Source organism: Mauremys reevesii, linkage group 3 (assembly GCF_016161935.1).
Source record: "Mauremys reevesii isolate NIE-2019 linkage group 3, ASM1616193v1, whole genome shotgun sequence".
Lineage (NCBI taxonomy): Eukaryota > Metazoa > Chordata > Testudines > Geoemydidae > Mauremys > Mauremys reevesii.
In genome coordinates, this window is record NC_052625.1 from 123723366 (window position 1) to 123737508 (window position 14143).

At 39.4% G+C, this 14143-nt stretch overlaps 1 protein-coding gene across 1 annotated transcript in view; it reads left to right on the plus strand.

The window, feature by feature from the left end:
• Nucleotides 1-14143, plus strand: part of HDAC2 (histone deacetylase 2) — a 45741-nt gene that overhangs the window by 8757 nt on the left and 22841 nt on the right. The window contains exons 2-6 of the mRNA XM_039531993.1: nt 4531-4643; nt 5257-5374; nt 7053-7127; nt 7578-7716; nt 12864-13005. Of these exons, the coding sequence (XP_039387927.1) occupies nt 4531-4643; nt 5257-5374; nt 7053-7127; nt 7578-7716; nt 12864-13005 (587 nt within the window). The remainder of the gene's footprint in view (nt 1-4530; nt 4644-5256; nt 5375-7052; nt 7128-7577; nt 7717-12863; nt 13006-14143) is intronic.

The following is a 14143-nucleotide window of genomic DNA, read 5'->3' on the forward strand; positions in this document are numbered from 1 at the left end:
GTGGGTGAGATTCTGTGGCCTGCATTGTGCAGGACGTCAGACTAGATGATCATAATGGTCCCTTCTGACCTTAAAGTCTGAGTCTGTTTAAATATGTGTATCCTACACACCACCGCAAGTGTAGACAAGGTTATAGTGCCCTCTTCATCAGGCCCAAACAGAGTGGATTCCTGTTCACTTAATGTATGCCAACATTGCAATAAAAAACCTGTAGCATCGAGTCTCAGAGCTGGGGTCAACTAATTCAAGCTCATGGGACCATAAAATTGCTGTGTAGCTGTTAGACTCAGGCTGGAGCGTGGGCTCTGGGACCCTTCCCTCTTTCAAGATCTCAGACCCCGGGCTTCAGCCTAAGCCTGAACATCTGTGCTGCAGTTTTATAGCTCTGTAGTTAAAGCCTGTGAGCCCAAGTCAGCTGACCCAGGCTAGCTATGGCCATTCTGCCTATCTTTCACAGTAGTGTAAGTGTACCCTTACAGGTTGATCCAACTCCAGCAGAAGTTGGTGAGTCTTTCTGTTGATTTCAGGGTGTTGGGTTGGGTCTTTTTATATTAAAATATTAGGACTTGAGCAAAAACAACCTGGGTCAAGCTATATCAGAATAAAACAGAGATGATGCACTTTTTTCAGGGTAGATAAATTTGGCTCATTAAAATGCTTGTGTCTGCTCAAGTTAGTTTAATTTGAGGTTTTTACTCTGTTCATCTTCGCTCATGGACACCAAGACAGCAATGCCAGTTTGGTACAATTTCCTGAAAATGATTCCTGTCTCCAGTACGGACCTAGCCACAATAATATCTGAGTTTGTCACCTATCAGCTATGGGGGTGTTCTTTACCTGGGGGCTGGCTGAGAGCCACTGAAGGACTGACCTGGCATAGAATGTGTCTGCCTCCTCCTCAGTGGAATAGTCTGAGCTTGTTATTTTGGCACTCCATAGTTGCAGTGGCTCTTCTCTTTGGTAAAAGTTCAAAGTCTTGGCTGTCATCTGGTAAGCAATATATGGTTTATAATGCAGTTATGTTCAAGATGAGAATTTTCTCTATGCCCTGCCATGGTCTCTAGTCTGCAGGTGCACAAATTGTCAATTACTAAAAAAAATCTGGTGCCATTGGAAGCAAGCCGTTCTCCACTGTGGATTGTTATTGCTTTTGCAGTTGCTCCCACAGGCTACTTTCTAAGGTTCACAACTGGCAACAGCTGTACAAGAGACAAGCCAGCTCTTTTTCAGGTTAAGTGTAAATAGTTTTCCACCCAGTCGTCACCTATTCCTGCCAAAAAAAAATGCCTGTAGACCATCAAATAGGTTTCATGTCCCTGATAATAAAGTAGCATACCTTTTTTGTGCTAAATGCCAAAATATGAGAACTAAAAATACACATAATAGAGTGCCTACTATAACCATTAAATTTGAATTTTCATTAGTCAGTGGTCTCAAAACGGTTGAGGGAGTCGATGGTCCACAGTACAGAAAGTTTTGAGAGGGGAGATGGGTCCATGGGGTTCTTTCTTACTAAGTGGCCTGTGAAATGTGAAAGTGGGAAAATTATTGATCTTAACTTCTGTCCAATGTTAGTCTGATATGCAGTAAGAACTAAGGTGGTGACCTTCATATAAGAGAATTATCTATCTAGATCCTTAAGAACTAAAGAAATTATCTAACTTTTTTCTTTATCCATTAAACTTGTTGAGTAAAAACCCTATTAATTTTATGTAATGCCCTAGTTACCTAAGTAGCGGTAGTATGCTTATACAGATGCTCCCCGGGTTATGCAAACCCCACTTACGGAAATCTGGATTTATGGAAAAAGTTCCATAAGTTCCATAAGCTGCTTTTTTTTTTTGCGTAATTGTCGGAGATACGTTCCCGATTTATGCAAAATTTGACTTACGCAAGCGCTCCATTCCAGAACACCTTGCGTAAGTGGGGGAGCTTCTGTATTGTCGAAAGCTGATCTGCTCTGTGTATTGAAATAAAGGAAGGTGGTAACACAAAGGGTAATCATATCCAGTCAGTGAGCTGCTCACGTGCTTATATTAAGGTGAAAGTTCATACAGCTGAGAAGTCCAAAAGAAGCTTGATTCTGAAGGTGAAATGACACGTTAATTAGAGAGAATAAAAAGATTAATTTTACTTTTTTAAAGAAATAAGCTTCTGAAAAAATGGGCAATGTGCAGGGGAATGTTTCTGAATGAAACAAAACATATGTAAAATATGCATCCTAAGGGGCAGTTTGTGACGGACTTTTTTTTCTTAAATACCTCTATCTCATGTCTTTTCAGGAATGATTTTTAGGATGCACTCTGAAACTTCTAATTGGCACCCCAAAGCTATTCACTTAAGGTTGTCTTAAATATTTGACAAAGGAGCTCTCTAGACATTAGGACTGAATAAATTAAATCAAAACTAGTTTCTGACATTTGTAACATTTGCTCTATCTTCTGTCACTGAGAATCAAAAGCCTCAAAAATAAAATGGAATCCAAGGTTATAGGCATAACATTTATTTTACACAATGGACAAGGCAAAAATAGGTGATACAGAAAATTCATTACGCAGAACTATCGGGTTTATTACCTTATGATAGCAAGGTTACAAAGAAAAGAAAACTTGAATAAAGCTTAAATTTGGAATTCTCAGGAACTGCAAGTCATCTGGCAATTAAAAAGGTGCCTTTTAGATCCAACTCACTTCCTGTTTCAGACAGTAACTGACTGTGTATCTCTTTCTAATTCAAGCAACAAGTTCATGTAAAATGATCTTGCCTGTTTGGCTTAGCTGAGTTACAGTAATTGATCACAACATAATAGGAAGATTAATCACCAGTGGAGTCCACTTGTTAGTCCTCTTCAAAGTTTCCTGTCTCCCGTTATCTTATTCCTCCATTTGGGCTTGTTAGTTTCTTCCTATTCTGTTTCAGTCCACAGCTGTAGCCACCTTCTTTCCTCACACACCTCTTTCACTTGAGGGTTCCTGGTTCTGGCTTCCTTTCTCCCTTTGCTTCTGAAGTAGTTCCCTTGGTTCTTTGTAGGGTGACCAGATGTCCTGATATTCAGTTGTTTGTCCCACATCCTGACGGATGTATGGTCGGGACACCTTTTGTCCCTTTGTCCCGATATGTTGGCTTGGGGCATTTTTATTTATTTATTGCTTCGGCTCTGCCTCCCCCCCACCCCCCCACCCGCCCATCCCCCCCCATGTGTCCCAATATTTCGTTCTTGTCATCTGGTCACTCTAGTTCTTTGTGGGGTGGATTGATTTAAATCACCAAGTAGAAATCCTAGATGTAAGTAATTGATTTTAATCAACTTTTCCATTTGTATTTCAGTATTGTCTAAACAAATGTATGTTCTTATTGATTGGTATGACCATTAAAACATGTTCATTTTCAGCTAAATAGAGCCTTTACACTAGATTTGGTACATCTTTTTGCTACCCAGGAGGGTACACTACAGCAATATACATTTATTTTAGCAATTATATATCTTTAATATTTTCAGATTTATATGAATTGTGTATTTTAGTACGTTAGAAAATGGTAAATGATGTATTGCTTGTTTATGAAATAAACTTTTTGCTCATAATTTGTGTCAAGCTGCATTAGGATGTTAACTGGAATTCAATTAAATGCACAAAATAACATAGAAATGTTGTTGTTAAACAAAACAAGCCCTTAATACAGTACATGGCCCATTATGCCATATTTATAAAGCTTGAGCTTAAAAGTTAGTTTCCCCTAATTCTTTCTTTATATATAAAAGCAGCCTTTAACTCAAAAGTTTTTGATAGGCTTGTGGATTCAGTATATTGATATTTTTATTTAGATGTTTTAAGAGGTTATATGATAAAGCCTTAACATATTTTGTATTAAATTCAGATTTAAATTTAAGCAGGCTTATTTTTTAAAAGAAAAACTTAAAATAATTTAAACAGAATAAAAAATACACCCCCCCCCCCCCCAAAACTGATTTTTATCTACCTGGTTGCCTTTGACTGCCTCCTGTGGCTGGTTCTATGAGGATTCCTCTGGCTGCTGACCTTGGCAGTGCTGGTGGTAGTCTCTCTTGACAGCACCAGTAGCTTCTAGATAGTTGCCACCATAGAAGCCTATCTGGAGTGGTAGTGGGTGTCTCAGGTCGGAGCTGCCTCTGGTGGGTTTCCTTGGTAGTTGCTTTGGGAGTGGCTGCTTCTGGGAGGAGGCAGACCCTTTTATGGAACAGTTCCCCTGATAAAGCTCCATATCCATCTTTTCCAGTGGACCCAGTAACATCATGTGGCTGCCCAGCTCTTCTGCGTGTCATGCTGTAAAACCACTGTGTTAAAGATAATTGAAGATTCTGACACATCTCATACACAGTGACCCCTCCCAAACCTGGTTGGAGAAATTTAAAAAATGAACCCTTTTATGTCTATCTCTGTATGCAGGTCTGCAACTAGAAGAAATAATTAACAAATAAATATGGGGGATGGGAATGCTGTGAAAAGTTATATCTCATAATATTAATTAAATATAATTGTTTATCATTTATAGGTGATATTGGAAACTATTATTATGGGCAGGGCCATCCCATGAAACCTCATAGGATCCGTATGACTCACAACTTGTTGCTAAATTATGGCTTGTACAGAAAAATGGAAATTTATGTGAGTATAAGCAGCAGTCTGGACACTGAAAATGTTGAAACTACTTTTAAAAGATACAGCCATTTTTAACCTTCTTTTTCCCCCCGTTACACATGAGGAATTATTTCTAGAAGCTGATATTTTCCTCTTCTATTTGGGAAACATTAATTAATCTTCATTCTTTTCTCCCAGTCTTTGGTAACTTAAAATGAAGCAGAACCTTTCAACTTACACAGGAGCCACAGCTTTCTACCCATATGTGGCAGAAAAGCTGTGATAGGCCCGTGCGGGTAGGGTGGGTAGTTTGTTTTTTTTATGTTTTTGTTTCAAGGTAATATATAATATTTCTGCCATCATTAATTATGTCAGCACAACAATTGGCAAAATATAATGGAGGCCGCACTAAAAATATTTTGCATGTTAATTTTATTAAAGGAGTTGTAGCCACTTTTACTCTCTACCCAAGTATGCTTAGAATACCGAGTTTTTCCAGTGTCTGTTTATAACCCCTTTAAGGTAGATCAGATTGGTTGCATGAATTTTGTCTCTGATTTAATCTGATTTGTTAAAACTGAGATTTGTTGCAACATTGTTTTTTGTTATGGTAAAATTAATTGTACTTTCTTGTTTACAGCGACCCCATAAAGCTACGGCTGAAGAAATGACCAAGTACCACAGTGATGAATACATCAAATTTCTTCGATCAATAAGGCCAGACAATATGTCTGAATATAGCAAGCAGATGCAGAGATGTAAGTCTCCAAATTGGACTAAGTCTACATTATTTATTCATGTACTGGATTGTTAAGTACTCCATTATATATAAAGTGAACATGCATTGGTTGTCTAAATATTTAACAATGAGTTCATGACATTGTTTCTCCTTTACGTCAATCTATAAAGAGCTTCTAGCTTTTGTCTCAAGACTACTCAGAACATCAAATGCTCTTCAAGTATACAGTTATTAGTATGGGGTCAAATTTTCCCCAATACAAAGCCTGAGGAAGGCCTACACACCATTCTGAGAACTTAAGTGTGAGGTAAATGCTACGTGTAGGTCCATTGTACTCTGGCAGATTTCACTCCTAACGATTGTTGGTTCTTAGTTGCTTGTAAAAATTAAAACATCTTCTAAGATAAGAGCTTTATGAATAGAGCAGAGGTTCTCCAACTGTGGTCGTCCAAGAGCTCCATTTAGGTGATCTGCGAATAGTTCCCTCTAAGGTGCGTGCCTGGGCAGCTGCACACAAGAAAATGAAGGGCCGTCCACCTAATTAGTGGAGCCACGCAGGCATGGCTCCGCTAATTAGGTGCCTGGACCCTGGAGAAGACGCACATGTAAGGTGAGGTGGTGGCCTTGGGGGGAATAGAGGGTAGGTGGGAGGGGGCATTGGGGTGAGAAGAGGGGATGGGGAAAATTTGGGACATGCAAGACTGCGGTGGCCAGAGAAAGAGGCAACTTTCCCTCGCTCCAGGGCTGTGGCTGCAAGGGAGAGACAGCCCTCTTTCCCAGCCTCAGCTCTGTGGTTGCTGTGGTGGGGGAGAGAGGGAACATCCATCGCATTAGAAAGGTAAGACTAGTGATATTAAAATATGAGTTGTGTGCTTTTTCTTTGTAGAACCAAAACCCGTTTATTATTGAGGGTTTTTTAGATATAGCGCTTTTATCCAAAGCGCTTTACAATAGTTAGCTAACAATACAAACAACATTTGGAAAGATCATTAAGTGGCCTGCCGAGCCCCTGAGCAATTTTCAAGTGGTCTGCGGGGGGGAAAAAAAATGGGTTTGAGAACCACTGGATTAGAGAAATGTTACTTCCCCTGACTTTGAAGAAGCATTACAGAAATGAGTGGGAGAAGTAAAAACTATTGGGTGAAAAGAAGACTGAGCTGAATATTAGAATTGGCCTTTATTAGCTGGAGGGAAGTTGGCTAAAATTAAGAATTAATTTGAGGGAAATAATAGGCATGTCACAAGTGCATATGAAATTGTTCAATAAATAAACTACAATACTTGAAGGTGTCATTTATGATTCTTTACAAAGAGGTTATATTACATGGGATTGCAAAACTTGTTACACACACATTTAGTCAAAGCTCTTCCTAGAAGTAAAAGAGATTACTCCATCTGACTTGTGTGTAAAATTTTAAATACCTTAAGCAACAATTCAGGTTCATTCATTCATCTACAAGCAATTCTGGTCCCTAAAAAGTACATCTATATGCTGAAAATGTCAATGTACATAATGTATAATGTACAGTTGAATCACTAAACTGCTAGAAATATGGAATGCAATGAAAATGTCAACTGAACTTGAACAATAGCCATACTACTGGTTATATTTGAGTGTTTTTGAGTAATATGTTTATAATACCTCTGCACATATTAGGACTATGCACTTGAAAACTAACAACATTTTTCTTACACAGTTAATGTTGGAGAAGATTGTCCTGTGTTTGATGGACTGTTTGAGTTCTGCCAGCTGTCAACAGGAGGCTCTGTTGGTAAGTATATGGTGTTTACCTGGGCTTTGTGGTTTTCTTAATTTTGTTTTTTAATATATTAATATGGCAGTAGCAATTAAAACCAATCAGTACAATGCTTTATTAGTCGTAAGCAGCGTTGTTGTAGCCATGTCGGTCCCAGGATAGTAGAGAGACCAGGTGGGTGAGGTAATATCTTTTATTGGATCATAGTCTGTTGATGAGAGAAACAAGCTTTTGAGCACTTGATCATAGTAATGTGTGTGGTATGTGGCTTTGTGTGAAGCATCAGATCTGTCAGATGGTTTAATACCAAATATGATAGTAATATAAAGTTTTTTCTAAAAACTGCAAGTCCAAAATGGACTTGAAAGAAGTGGCATGAAGAGATAATCTTGTTACAAGAAATGTTATCAATTTTCTTTCCAGTACTTTCAAAGACATTTAACTTTTTTTTCTTAATGATTTTAGCTGGGGCAGTAAAATTAAATAGACAACAGACTGACATGGCTGTTAATTGGGCTGGAGGACTCCATCATGCTAAGAAGTCAGAGGCATCTGGTTTCTGTTACGTCAATGATATTGTGCTTGCTATCCTAGAGCTGCTGAAGTAAGTTTCTCCTTGTGATCTAAAGATGTCAGAAAACTTGGTGTTAAAACGTTTAAAGGTTACTATGAAATTCACAATAATCAAGGTGGCTTGAATTTTCATAGCATACATTGAACCAGCACAATGTGAATTAAAAAAAAAAATCTATCCCCATTTAGGGTTTAAACAAGAAATCCGTACTAAAGCACATACAAGCAAGGAAAATAAAAGTTTAAGCAGGGCTTAATTTAGAGCTACTAAGCCGACAGGGACACCTACCTTTTCCTGTAAAGTGACTTTCTCAGTTTGAAGTTGTCCATATTTTAAAAAAATAAAATTTTCCTATTAGAGCATATTTTCTGAGATTTAAAAAAAAATACAAGGTTCTTCTTCCATGATCCTTTTTAAAATAAAGATCTTTTGTGGGAGCATGAGGGCAACACCAGTACACATAATCAGGACCCCCCCCCCCACTCCTTTGAGTTCTCTTTCTCTCTGCACACCTGCCTGCTGCCTCTTTGGTTCTAGCTTTGCTGCTGCTGTTATTGGTGGGCACTCTTGGAGAAGATCACACAGTTAATCCCCTACAACAGTACAGGAGTGATGGAAGTGACCATTAACAAAACAGCGAAAGTGATTACGCAGAGTGCTGTCCAACATACAAATAAACAGACTGGAAAAAAAAGAAAAATTACCTTTCAATTACCAGTAGCCTTTGGGGTTACTTGTAACAACACTTAAGTACAGAATTTTCAGATGGAAGTATATAGGTATATTTTTAAGTTGACTCTGTTCTTTTATTTAAAATGTAAACAACATCTCTTAGGAAAGTTAACCTCTAGGTACTTGATTGTCTCTTTCTTCAACTCAGAGGGCCCCAATCTGCCAAGCACATCAAGTTGAGATGGAAAGGGAAAGCCGTAATCCAGAGATTTCAAACTCAAATCACCACGAGGGCCACAAAAGTACATTGGCCCGAGGGCCGCATCACTGACACCTTTTCATGTAAAGATACAAAAGCCCCCGCCCCCACTACACCCCTTCCATGAGGCCCCGCCTTTTTCCACCTCTTCCCCATTCCAACCCCTTCCCCAAATCCCCACCCCTGACCCGCTCTTCTCTGCCTCCTACCTTGAGCGCGCGGTTCCGCGCTTCTTCCCCCCTCCCTCCTGGAAAGCACTAAGCACCTCCAAACAGCTGTTTGGCGGCAGGAAGCACCCGAAGGTAGGCAGAGGAGCGGGGATGCAGCATGGGGAGGGGGTGGCTGGTGAAGGGAGCTCAGCAACCGCAGGAAATAACTCCAGGTGGGCGGGGAGCTTGGCGGGCTGCAGCAAATAACTCCGCAGGCCGCATGTTTGAGATCCCTGCCGTAATCTGTGAGAACACAAGTAAAAGAGTGTTTAAAAAAATTAAGGAGAATGCAAAGAGAAGAACGTCTGTCAATATCCTGTCGAAGAAAAACTCAGTTCTCGCTTTCTGTTTGGGTGCAGCAAAATCAAATACTTTATTCTTTCTCTAGTAATTACAATAGAGGGAGAGAGTGTCCTAGGAAACAGGGTTGCCCCTTGTCCCGGACAGGTCTCTCTCCATTAGTAAACAATCACTACAAGCATTTATACCTTTGTTACAGACAATAGCTAGCAATCCTGGAGACAGTAAAAAGAAAACATTTGCATTTGTTTATACATAAGCTTCTTTGCTATCTTATTTGTCTTACTACTAGAAAAAAACAAGACTGCACATTGCAAGGTCGTAATAACTTTCACACAGTTCACTCTGTCTTACATTCTCTTGCTTCTACAAATCTCACATCATTAGGGTCACAGCTAGCCAACTCATGCTAACTTAACTAACATACATTTAAGATCCCTTCAAATCCTTGTTAATTATTAATTGGCTTCCACAATCCAAACCTCCCACTCTGCTGAATACTTCACGTGCACCCAGGACATGAGCCCTGCATTCCAGCCCCAGCAATAACCAGGGCTCCAATCATCATCTCATGTGACTGAGCAAAGTAATCTTGTTCATTATAACCATAATGAAAGGAAACTTTGCTTTGTGCCTATTCATGAGAAGCTTCAGTATATAGCTTCTCAGACCTCACTATTTTACATTATTCCACAATATTATAAAAAGTCATGTCTCCAAGGATTGAGAAATATTAGATTATTTGAAACTTTATTAGTAGGTTTAAACAGGTTTCCGGTTGTATAATATTTTATGTATTAAGTTAAATGAACTTGGAAGCATAAACACTTCATATTTGAGGATGTGGTGAAAGGGAGACAAACTATAAGATTAGGAATTCACAGGAACTATATCGTTTGAATTAAAGTAATTCTCTACATTTACTGGCAGTGTGTTCTTGGAAAATTCCTTTAGCACATGCAGCATGAGTGGGAAGCTTTCTATTGTAAAATCCATGCTTATGGAGGTGATTGAAAGAAAATGTCTGAAGTTGACAGAGTGAACAAAACAGATTGACTATGAAAAGGAAAGGGAGAGAAGGGGCTGGAACAGATCTCAGTAAGAGAGAGAAAAAGAAAAAAGTAGGGGAAAGGGAAGATGAGTGTATTAATTTAGATGGAATATATGGGCCCAAAGAGTCAAGGATGTTAACATAACCCATATGACCCTGTTATTGTCCAACATTAAACAGTGTTAAGCAAGGTTCAGGGTTTGGTATACAGAGACTCCGCCTGCTTAGTATCATGGCAAATACACCATTAAACATAATTTTAACCTTTTATTAAAAATACAGAAAAGAAGGAAAAAGTTAAAGCATTTGAAATGTAAAACATTTAAGTAAGGCTTTCTGTGACGGTCCCCTCTGGTGTTATCTGGGCCGGTAATCTGCTAGGTCACTACAATCCTTGACTCTGGGAACCAGCCTTACCCGGCTCTGCTGTGAGAACCCCCACTCCTGGGCTGTTCACACAGCCTCTGGCATGTAAGCTGCTCCTTGGATTGTGCAACCAAATGACACTAGCCAATATCTCCGGTCCCAGACACAGCCCTAGGAACCTCCGTCTTGCAGTGTCCAGTTATGCTTCAGGTATACTGCTTCAGGTAGAGTAAACAAATTACTTAAAATCTATCTTTATAGTTAATAGATTATAAATCAAAACATGAGTCAGATTTGGTCAAATGAAATAAAAGCAAAACGCATTTTAAGCTGATCTTAACACTTTCAATGCCCTTACAAACGTAGATGTGTCTCACCACAGGCTGGGTGGTTGCTCTTCAGCCAGGCTCTCCCCTTTAATAAGTGCTTCAGTTGCTTGGTGGTGGTGGTCTCTGTAGATATAGGTGGAAGAGAGAGAGAGCATGGCAAATGTCTTTCCCTTTTTTCATGTCCTTTCTTCCCTCTTTGCTTTGTCGCCCCTTCAGAGTCAGGTGAGCATACCACATCACAGTTCCAAACTGACCAGAGTATGGGGGATACTCCCTTGAGAGTCTAACAGATTGTTTTGTTGCTGCCTAGGCCAGTGCCCTTTTGTTTTGTGAAGCTGGACTGGGTTTGTCCCATCCACGCCCTGATGAGGTGTGAACTGCCCCTCTGCTTCTGGAGAGTTTTTGTCTGACTTTGCTTTAAGCATGAGGATACATTTTCAGCATCATAACTATATACATGAAATTATAACCTATAACATCACTAGAATAACAATGCTCAATACATCATGAGCCTTCTGAAGACACCCAACGTGACAAACTTTGCGTTGAATACCACACGATCATTTTACAAGGATGAACATGGGGGTTAAGAGCGTCTCACTTTCATGTTAGCAACATCCCTTGTTCCCTTTCCTTTTAGCAGGAGAGTTTTTAGAAAGAAAAAAAACTTTTGTCTCACAGTCTGTTAGATGGTATTAAAGACATTAATAACTGTCTTTTTGGGGAAAGAGAAGTAGTTACTTGGGATGGCCTCAAGTTGTCGCTGCTGCTACTATTAAAGCCCAATCCCATTTCCAAAGAAGACTAACCTAGACAAGTGCATACAAAAGGGGGCGGGATGGAGAACAGGAAAGAAGGAAATGCAGCTGTTGTCTCTGGTGTTTACTTTTATGTACAACCTCACTGCTAGAAAACAGGCATGGCACGCAGTCTTATCAGCCACTCCAAGCCATGGCAATTTTGTGCTAGCATCACATTTTTTCGGCTTTGCATTTATTTGCCTTTTTCTGGTCACAAGTGTACAGTGGTGTTGCAACATTATAGTCTTGCCCAGCTAATCCAGACTTTTATTAGAGGGATAAGAAAGAAAAGAAATAAGGTGGGAAAGGAAAAGGACCTGGAGGGACAGCATGCAAGAGACAGTCTCCCTTCCCAGGTGGTGGCCAGGATTCCACCAGAGGTAGTGATGATGTCTGGGTCCCTGTCTCAGTCCCAGTCTTATCACGCCATTTTTCAGGATTATGCCAAAGGAGGTCCAGGGTCTCAGGAGATTGTGGGGGAGGCAGCCATGATGGTGGAACTTGCTCCTTCTCCTCTTGTTTTTCAGTTAGTATTACAATAGTGTGCTTCAAAGCCTACCCCAGCCAAAGTCTCTTTTTGAGGACTCCAGAAGGGAGTAGTGGGTGTCCTCTCATTCTGTTCACCAGCTAAGCCTGGTTTCCAAGATACCAATTTTTGTTCACTGATTTCTGGTCTCAAACTTTTCTGGCTTACCAATACTTGAGTTACATTAACAAGCTTTTTCTGTTTGTACTAATTCAGTCTTTCTATCTTGCTTTTGCACCTTTTCCCATCAACATTCGTTATCCGTTATTGTGACATTTATTCTCTCTTTACAGTTGAGCTCACAATTTGGGTAAATTTGTAGGCCCAGTTATCACAACAGTGGTGGTGATTGGGCCGGGGGGGGGGGGGGCAGAATGTGGGAAGAGGATGCAAAATGTAGATTCTTACTGGGTGACAGAGTGAGGTTAAATGTCGAATGCTTTTGGTGTTGAAGAAATGAATCAATTGATCTTTGTTTTTTCATTTATTTTCTTTTGAATGGATATGGTAGCTTCAGTTATTATCATGCTTTTGGTTAGATAAGATTTCATTTTCCTGTGCTATATTTACATTCTGACTGCTGAATGTCATAGCACTGACTTATCTCAAATCACGCCATTTTCTCTTGCATCCTTTTTTCACATGTATATGTATGGTTTTTCCAGATATCACCAAAGAGTGTTATACATTGACATTGATATCCATCATGGTGATGGTGTTGAAGAAGCATTTTATACAACGGACCGTGTCATGACAGTATCATTCCATAAATATGGTGAATATTTTCCTGGCACAGGGGACTTAAGGGTAAGGTCAAATGTGAATTTACGACTTGATTAAACTAGCCTTTACTTCTCCTTTTCTTGCAAATGTTCATTTTTAGTGTTTGGTCATAATTCCTTCTTCTCACAATAATTAAATTGGGGGTGGGGGGGAAGGGCCATATTCTGTGGATTTCTCAGCTCCCTGACAAATCTTCAGAGTTCGCCTGGGAAATCTTCAGGACTTTTTTAGCAAATTAACTCAACCCATATGGAAATGGACAAGCTGCTTACTAAATAGTTCAGTTTCAAATATAGATGATTTACATCAGTTAGACTTTGGCACTTCTTTAGGAAAAAGATGTAGTGTATTTGATCTCTGAATTTTCAACCATGTTACATATAGTAGGAAAAATAGGTGCTCTTTGCAGATAACGTTTTTTGACATGTGAACATTTTATCTGTCACAATCAAAATTTGATATTTACAGTACAATACTATGTGTATCTGAAAAATGCCAAATGTGTTGGAAGACATGTCTCATGTTGTTTAGTGTTAATGCTTTGCATTTTTATAGTGCCCTCCATCTAAGGATACCAAAACACTTCATAGATATTAACATATTAAGCCTTGCAACTCCTGTGAGGTTGGTAAATAGACCTAGAGAACACAGGCACAGAGATTGTATATTGCCCAAGAGATTACAGGGTCTATTGCAGAGCTGGGATTAGGAACCTGATCTCCTGGCCCTGCATGTTCACTTACTTAACAAAAAAACAAAAATCTTTCTAGGCTTGGTCTAGTCTAGAAAATTAGGTCTGTTTAACTATGTCAGTCAAGAGTGTGAAAAATACACACCCTTTAGTAGCATAGTTAAGTCGACCAGCGTACCCATGTACGCTAGGTTGACGGAAGAATTTCTGTCTGGTTTCTAATGTAAACTATATACTGTAAAAATGCAAGTATTAACACTTAATTCCTCTGGTGACCTAGCTACAACCTCTCAGGGAGGTAGGATTACCTGTGCTGATGGGAGAATCCTTCCCATCTGCAGAAGTGGTTTCTACACTTTAGTCTTAAGTGTAGACATACCCCTAAACTTGTTAGAATTGTGAGTGATCTGAAAAGGTGTCCCTTTTTAACTCTAGAAATGTATGCTGAATACCTACAGTAGTAAGACTATA